The sequence below is a fragment of the Acanthopagrus latus genome, chromosome 11, assembly GCF_904848185.1.
Source record: "Acanthopagrus latus isolate v.2019 chromosome 11, fAcaLat1.1, whole genome shotgun sequence".
NCBI classification, from domain to species: domain Eukaryota; kingdom Metazoa; phylum Chordata; class Actinopteri; order Spariformes; family Sparidae; genus Acanthopagrus; species Acanthopagrus latus.
Genome location: NC_051049.1, coordinates 17293071 through 17301610, shown reverse-complemented (window position 1 = coordinate 17301610; position 8540 = coordinate 17293071). Strand labels below are relative to the sequence as shown.

The 8540-nt window shown below is 39.2% G+C and overlaps 1 protein-coding gene across 1 annotated transcript in view; it reads right to left on the bottom strand.

Moving 5' to 3' along the window:
- psmd1 (proteasome 26S subunit, non-ATPase 1) overlaps positions 1 to 8441 on the bottom strand; it is a 41294-nt gene extending 32853 nt beyond the window's left edge. Inside the window, exons 1-16 of the mRNA XM_037114833.1 lie at positions 8269 to 8441; positions 7582 to 7625; positions 6738 to 6811; positions 6183 to 6352; positions 5699 to 5907; positions 5442 to 5585; positions 4835 to 5061; positions 4230 to 4290; positions 3987 to 4115; positions 3757 to 3845; positions 3569 to 3647; positions 3299 to 3472; positions 2886 to 2997; positions 2461 to 2657; positions 1968 to 2063; positions 1287 to 1351 (exon numbers count right to left, since the gene is read on the bottom strand). Coding sequence (XP_036970728.1) covers positions 1287 to 1351; positions 1968 to 2063; positions 2461 to 2657; positions 2886 to 2997; positions 3299 to 3472; positions 3569 to 3647; positions 3757 to 3845; positions 3987 to 4115; positions 4230 to 4290; positions 4835 to 5061; positions 5442 to 5585; positions 5699 to 5907; positions 6183 to 6352; positions 6738 to 6811; positions 7582 to 7625; positions 8269 to 8284 — 1886 coding nt within the window. The 5' untranslated portion in view covers positions 8285 to 8441. The remainder of the gene's footprint in view (positions 1 to 1286; positions 1352 to 1967; positions 2064 to 2460; positions 2658 to 2885; positions 2998 to 3298; positions 3473 to 3568; positions 3648 to 3756; positions 3846 to 3986; positions 4116 to 4229; positions 4291 to 4834; positions 5062 to 5441; positions 5586 to 5698; positions 5908 to 6182; positions 6353 to 6737; positions 6812 to 7581; positions 7626 to 8268) is intronic.
- Positions 8442 to 8540: the final 99 nt, after the last annotated feature.

The following is an 8540-nucleotide window of genomic DNA, read 5'->3' as shown; positions in this document are numbered from 1 at the left end:
TATCTAAGGACAGAAGAAAATACAGATTGAAGGAAAACCTCAATGTGTTCAATAAAAAATGTCTGTGTTGCTGAACTAAAAGAACTGCACCATTCATTCTTTTTTTGTTGATGTCTACACTGAGCTACTTCCATTTTGTCAGCAATTAAAACTTCTCATGAACCAGCACTGACCAAAACACAACAGGACAGCCAAATATAAACACTGTAAATTAGACAGGCTCATGAGATCAGCAAATAGCAAACATAATTACAAGTAAGGGCAATGTGTGACAACTATTTATATTTACCGTTTATGCCTCACAATTTCAGTTTGTCGTCTTTTGTAAGCAAGTTACTGCAGACATCCAACCCTGTTTCACTGTTAATGATGAGAAATTTTATCACGCAAGAATAGAAGAGACTTGAGACAACTGAACTCTAATCTATCCTTCTTGTGTGTTAGTGTTCATGCTGTACGGCTGGAGGGAGTTATCCATGAGCCATTAGGGTGGGAAGTTGGAGGCCAACTGAATTGTTCTGGTTCAGAAGTCTTTCTAAACACAGTTAAGATTTATACAACGTTTATCTAACGGCCAATTGATCACGCAGAATATCACATAGCCTTTTTTGGACTTAAAAAATGTACACCCTGATATTTGTGCACTGGCTGAGCGGTCTGTTTAAACATTGCTCTGGTCTCTGATTGGTAAATACATACTTTCGTACAAGTGATGAACCCCTATAAATAGGCAGGATGAAAATGTGAGTGACAATGACAAGTACGTCCAGATTCCTCTGACAGAAGAATATATAGATGAAATCACTTTAAAGTTTAGGCAATATTGCATCTTAATTCTATGATCTCACTACAGGGAAGGTGTTTTTTTATCTATTTTTTTAAAAAACACGATGATAATCACAATCATAAAAAAGCAGCAGTTTTTCAACATCATGCATAGGTACACCAATTAGTACCACTAGTTATAAACATGTAAATGTAAAGAGGCATTGTGCAGTGTCAGTGTAGTCTGATGAAGAACAATTCTACATCTCTGAAACATCACTTCTTTGGTGGATTAAATAAGCAGATATTAGTGCTCTGCAGTGAGCCTTTTATTTTTTTTATTTCATTTATTATATTTAATATGTAAATGTTGTCAATATTTAAATTAACCTTAGAAATGCTGTGTTTAACTCAGTCTTAATGTAAGGCAGTGTGTGTGTGGCTTCACAGAGAAAAGAATTTGGTGCAGGTGAAGAAATTAAACAGTGTTCATAGCTTAAATCATTCAGTCAGGTCCTTACCTGAACAAGATGAAGCCGATGGACTCAACAGCTGCCCTTCTGACATCATCGTTCACGTCACTCACCTTAAAGTAAAGAAAATAAGCAAAGCAGTCATAACCAAAGGTGGAGAGTCATAAAACCCTGCAATTAAACCTAATGATATAGCTCCCCTCTGTCTCACAGTATGAGGGAAATGCTCCACTATCACACCATCTGATAACTTCAGCTTGTCTCAAGTGCCACCTACAGGGCAAAGTGTTGCTGTTGCTACAAATGTAGCCAGTAAAAGCAGAATGACTGACTTATACATACATCTTTCAAATATAATGTTTTAACTATTTTGCAAAGTTAGCCCACAGTAAATTTAGGTGGTTCTAATAATTAGTAATAGTTTAAATAAAGATTATTAAGCTATATGGATTCAAAACCGTTTGTTTATCTTCCGGCACGAATAGGAAAACATTAATGTGCTGTATTAGAACTGAATGCAAGAAGCATGGAAAAATGTTTCGCTTCCCAGAGAAACTACTATGGATGCTTTAAACAAACAATCACCATATTCAAATATTTTGAATAATGATGCCAACTACAGTTGCACAGTTGTTGGATGTTGGCACCTGCTTAACCGTGCATTAGAAACCCGTCTTCCTTTTTAGTGAAACAGTGTGTTGTGAAGAGGGCCAAAGAGGACACACTCACAGCAACATGTAGCAGGCGTCGGATGGCCTTGTTGTTCCCGGAGCCGCAGTAGGCCATGCCCACCGTGTACATGCCAGAGCGTCGCAGGATGGGGTCCTATCAGAGACAGTGAAAGAAAGCAGAGCTTTGAGACTACGTATCTGGATACACAACTACGATCATCAACATAGTTTGAGTCAATTCCCACATAAAGCTCTCACAAAGGACTCCTGGCAGAAGATACAAAGTGAAAGCTTCATATGTGACATGAAATAAACACAAAACTGGAAGTTGTACAGACAGGACTCTGTACATCCACACATGACACCTAGAGGGTTTATGAGAGCAATGACCTGGTACAGATGTTTTTTTTTATATCCCAAATTCTTTCTCTCTAGTAATAAATCAAGCATAATGTATTGTTACTATATGCATAAGTTGCACAAAGGCCACAAAAACAAAGCACTGCAACATCAGATATACATGACATGCTTTCTATGCTTTCCAGCCTTACCTTGTCTCTGCAGAGGCTTTCAATAAGGGCATCAGCCTCCTCCATGCGTCCATACATGACCAGAGCAATTCCCACCGCCAGACCACGCAAGATCTTCTCGTGCTGTGTCTCCTGAGCATAGCCCACCATGTCCTCAATAGCCTGGGCTGACTTAGATCCCAGCATGACTAGACCCAGGGCCAGGCCTGCAGCTTCGCCTGGGAGATTATATGGTATTGTCAGCCGTTTTCTTTTATGTTTTTGGCAAACATCTTTATTTCTTCTACGCAATTTCACTTCTCAAGTCTTTGATCATTTGTTTGTTAAAATCTTCAAATCAAAATGTTTGAATGTATTAGATTAGACAGATGTAATAGCAAAGCAGTGAGGACTACAACCTTCAGAAAACTTTCCCATTTTCAGAGTTTTGTCTAAAGCCTACACACCAGTAACAGCATCATCCTGGTACAGGTTGGACTTGAGGAGGTCATAAACATCCTGTCTGGCTGTACCCAGTGCAGCCAAACCAAGGCCAAGGGCTCCCCCATGACGGACAATCTGTGACACAGAAGAATAAACGGGCCATAAGATTTGGAACATTGAAACATAAATGAATTAGTTAACACGTTGGCTTGAACTAGTTACTGGTCTCCGCTACAAACTTCTAGATGAAGCTTTTGATTCTAAATTCTAAAAATTCTAAATCCATGTAACAACGCATTTCTCTTTTTTATTACAACTTAGATCAAATAAGTTCTGAATAAGTTCATATCGTCTCCTTTCATAAGTCATTTCATGAATCACATTTGAGTATATTTGACAATGACCGTGCATTTAAAGTAAACGTCAAAATACTCACATCATTGCTGGCATTCTTGAGCTGACTGAGCAAGTAGTCAATGATGTCCCCACCGTGATTGGCATGAATGAGTCCCAGAGCGTACAAGCCTCCTCCCTCCTGATAGGCTGAGCCCGGGGAAGTGTCTTTGGGCAAATAGGTGGCCATCAACTGGAGAGCCTCTTTTTCATGTCCCTGAAAAGCACAGTATGTTATGTTCAAAATGTAATCTGTAAAAAAATGGTGTTTTTTGATTTCTTGTTTTTATCATTTAAGGAGATGTAAATTTACCTTGTGGATGACACCCAAACTTGCTGTGGCTGTGAACTTAGCCCAGTTGGTGGCTCTTGCAAGCCATTCCAAGTTTTCTCTACAAAATCAAACAAAAAAAAAAATAAATGACTCTTGGAGTAAATGTCTCTCTCAGTCTCTTTATGCATACTATGAAATACATGATTCCATTCTGGCAGCACAGTTACCTAAGGAACTGATCACTGGTCGTTCCTGTGTGCATGAAAGAGTTGGCTATTACTGTGGCTGTGTGGCACACTGAATTTCGGACTGCATCCTGCAGTGATAGAAAAAAACAACAACAAAACCAAATAAATATAAAAGCTCAAGCTGAGACACATTTGTTTTGCAATTTGTCTGAACATGTAAGCAATATTTTAGTCTCAAAGCCTTTCATCTTGTTGTCGTCTTAAATCACCTTTGTGTTTTTGAGGATCATTAGATCTGTGTTGTTATTTCGGATTAGGAACTGCAAGTGCAGCTCAATGGCCATCTCCCCGCTTAGGATTTTGATCATCTTGGCGTTCTGGTCTTTCGGCTCATCTTTCTACAAAAACACAGACAAGCAACATGATGGTGTGTTAATCAAAGTAGTTCTACTTAGACATGGAAAAATTACACCACCCAGAATCACAAAGGTTCTACAGCCCAAAGAGCTCACCGTTTCAGATGGCTTTCCAGCTGGGGAGCTGCCAGCCTTGTCATCTGTTTCCATTGCATCACTGAAACACACAAATAAAAACAACTTTGTTCAATGTTGAATAATTTCATGATAAATAAGCACATCTTTGATTTAAATAAGCCTATGTACAGTTTCAGGTAGAACCCCTGGTCTCCCATATTTTCACTAAACTTGGCAGTATGAATTGAACTTTTAACCGTTTTCTGAATGTTTTCTTACTTTAAGACTAATCAACTTGTCTAAAGTTTAAACTTCAGTTTAAACGTAAAGGAAATAAGTCATTGGAAACATCCCTAACATGCACAGTATAGTATAAAAAACAGATGCACAGCAAAGACCAAAACTTGTACTGCTCAATCTTTAACATTCTAACCCTAATATTCTGAACTTCTGTACTGAATTATCCTGCTGGTATGTTAAACATTCAGCACTGTGTCAGAGGACTGACTGACTTCCTTCCATGCTGGGACAGTTTGGGCCTTTCGGATATTTTCTCAGTAACTCTTCGTAGTGAAATTTGTGAGCATGAACAAGACACGTAGCTTCAGTCTAGTAGTTTATCCTTATTCTCTTCCCCTGCCCACCTGTCTTTGTCTGGTGTGGGCACAGTGCCGGTATTTGTAGAGCCAGGGACTGCAGGGATAGGTGTTCCAACAGTCCGCAAGTTCTGGATGACAGAGGAGAGGAACTGCTGGCTGGCACTCTCATACAGGTCAAAGCAGATCTGATAGGCCATCAGCAGGTTGTCCTCCTTCACTAGCTTCTCTAAGATGTCACTCACAGCTTGCGGGTCATCCAGGAATATCAGACACTAAAGGGGCAAGGAGAAAAACTTATTAGAGGGATTTGACTCTCTGAAACAGTTCTAGGGAAATGAAATTGTGTGAAAGTAGAGAAATGTATTTGATCAATAAATAGAATCTCATCGGAAGCTGCCACTATGACAATATTGGCCAGTTTGTTTAAATATCTTGATTATACAGATGACAATCTGTAGACGCAAACTTCACTCAGTTGCAGGGCTGGTGTTAATCAAAAAGTTTTTAAAAATGTCACCATTCCTTACACTATGACAGTGACTCACTAGAAAATATGAGTGCGAATGTTCAGAAAAAGGACATGTATGTATTACATTGGTCAGGTTAGTCAGAGAGATGATAGATTAAGTGTTTTTGAGGATCTAATTGGTACCTGGCAGACATTGATGAAATCAGGCTTCTCCAAGTTCATGTAAAGCTTCACTAGAACCCGCAGCACCTCATTGCGGAACTTCTTGTTCTGCATCAGGGACATGCACACCTTCAAGCTGTAGGCTAGGAGGCCACTAACATCATTCTGCATGAGAAAAGAAAGAAATTAAGTTATCAAAATTATCGAAGTGATTCATGAAAAGCGAGGAATCTTTCAGTACAATCAACAGCACTAGGTGGATGACATTAGGTTCTGACCGATTCTAAGATGGTCTTCTCAAACATGTCAAGTCGCCTGGTCTCCAGGGCAATGCCAATGGCCTGCTTGTACTTGTGGTCATCCAAGCAACGCAAGAACATCTTGTTGACAATGCCCTCAAGACGGGGGTCGATGCCTATCTTCTCCTCATCCTCTGGCAGCTCAGCATTCTCCACCCGTAGCTTGGTGTAGTGGTCGATGCATTTGGCTAGCAGCAGACAAAAACAGGATTATAAATGAGAAGGACTCCACGTAACTTCTGATATCAATAATGTAATTCAAGTCCCTCTTTGGCTTGCTCCACCACAAATCCCTGGTGGGTTTAAGAAACTAGAAGTAAAAAATTATTTTTTTCCTTTTAGATTACTAACTTCACACTGGTTAAGCGTCACAGCAGTATCCAAATAAGAGAAAATCTATATGCCCATTAAGAAGCAGGAGATTCACATAAATGAGGTCATGTGGTTTTGTGTGATCACTCACCAATGATGGTCTCCACATATTCTGAGTCATCTGTGACATTGAAGAGCTCTCCAGCACCGAGAGCATAGTTCAGAGATTCCTCAAAGGCTCCGAGATGGTAGAAAACCTTAGAAGCCACCAAGGCAGCAAATGCCCTACTCCGGAACGTCTCATCCTCATACAGGACCTCGCTGTGAATGGACAACAGATAGTTATGCAAGACTGAAAAGTTGGTCTAGCAAAAGATCTTTTTGTGTTAGTGCTGAATATAAACGATCAATTCTAAATAGCCTCTGCCAGAAATAGGCAAGCTCTGAAATTAGGAAGGAATCAGGGATCTGCCCAAGAAACCTGGTCTATCACACAAGCTTCAAAGATAATTCAGGAGTTTTCTCGTCATAATATCACCATCACCATCATCAACATCACCACTTGTATAACAGGTGAATATATTGCACACCTGATACAATTTATATAAAGGGACTCTACAACAGCAACAGAAAAAACACAACTAGGAGCTCAATTTATTGCAGCTTAATGTAACATTGTTGTGGTATTTATAGTTACAATACTTACATCTTATCCACTGATCCTGAAATCTCAGCCCAGAAGTCATTCACAATGGAGTTCAGCTTGTGAAGGGCAAACTCCTGCAAACAAAATAGAGATGTTGCAAGTAGTTAATTTACATAACACAGTGTTAACCACTGTCACACTGTATGTTCTATCATTACCTGCGATCTGGCTTAGTTTACTCCACAGGTGGCACATGGAGGAAGCTATGTCAAGGTACAGTGAGTACTGAGTTCCGTTTACTGTTACTAATGAGAATGTCTCTCCAGTCATATACTGAAAGAATTTAAGAGGGAGAAACTTACTAAAAGCTGACAAAGACCATGATTTTAAAATCCAAAGCTTGCATTGAAAGGCACCCAGACAACAGTGTCTTGTTTTCATTGCTGATTATGCATTAAAGGTCCAATCAATAAATGCAACAAGGAACAGACAAATAAAAAAAAAAAAGATATTTACTACTCCTATTGCTGTAAGCGCCTCCCTGTCTAAGACAAGAGGAAATCATGCCACACCTCAAACCTTTAGGAAAACCTCCCAGTGCTGTGCTTCAAACTGACATAGAAGACAATAATAAATATGTTTGAGGATAACAGCTGAAACTCTTCTGGAAATTATAGGTGTATTTTAAAAGGCTGCTTGGTGTATTGTATACATGCAAAAAGGTTTTACCACAAGCTTCTTGTGGAATATTTTAAGACATTGTGTGTCACTTTAAAAGTAAGTTAAAACACACTCACTTGTAACATCTATACCTCTGAATGGCATTGACATGATTAAACATATCTCTGTGTGGGGGTTTGACATGTTAAGGCACCTGGTACACTAGTAAGAAACCAGCTCTTACCTTGAGCTGTGGCTCCTCTTCATCAAGGAGCGAAATAATCCCAGCTGAAGAAAAAAAATAAATAAAAAAAGGAAAATGTATTCAGTGATTACTTGATTCATGAAGTAAACAGATATTCTTTAATAACAGTGCAGCGTAGAGAAAAGATTAACGTATAACATGTTAAAAATAACATGAGAGCATATCAAATACCGGGTCCGTTCAATTTTTAAAATGTATTGTAATGCAGCAAAATAGAACATTTTTAATGGTCAAATGAACCTGGTTTTGCACAACTTGGCCGACAACAGGACACAGTTTTGTCGTGTGTTTTGTTGGGCCATTTCCAAGATAAAAAACAAATGTCGTGTTGTTCATATAAACATGAACTTGAACACCTTGCTGAATAGCTAAATCAAGATGCTGTAACGTTATAGTGTTATGAGAACTGTTAGCATAAACGTTACGGTGACTTGTAGGAAATCCCTACGTTTAAACAGCCGGGTAGTGAATTAAACAGTCGCCTATTTACACTAATAACACATTACAAATAGTTCTTCCACCCTGAAAGATAATTTGGTGAATTTATTCGCTATCGCCGGTTAACGGCTGACTGACAACTGCTACATTAGCTGTGTGACTCAGCTAAATCAATGGCAGATAGCTAAAGTTACGGCTAGCAAAATAAAGACACTTTCTACAACTTACCGGCAGATGTTATCATGATTGGCTCTTTATTCCCTCCTCAGCCCCACAATCCTGCTTCGACGGTGGAATTCCGTGCGATTTCTTCGGGAAATATAGAAAATAAAAGGTTTGTAGTATCTGAAAATGCACTCCAGCAGAACCAAGCGCAGCCGCTGCTAACTTCTTTTTGTCCAATACCGCAAGTCCCCTACTAAAGGACCTCCAAGCTGAGTGGCTTCGTTTATGCCTGATTCAAAATACACCGAACTATTGTATTAGTCATTGTATCGTCA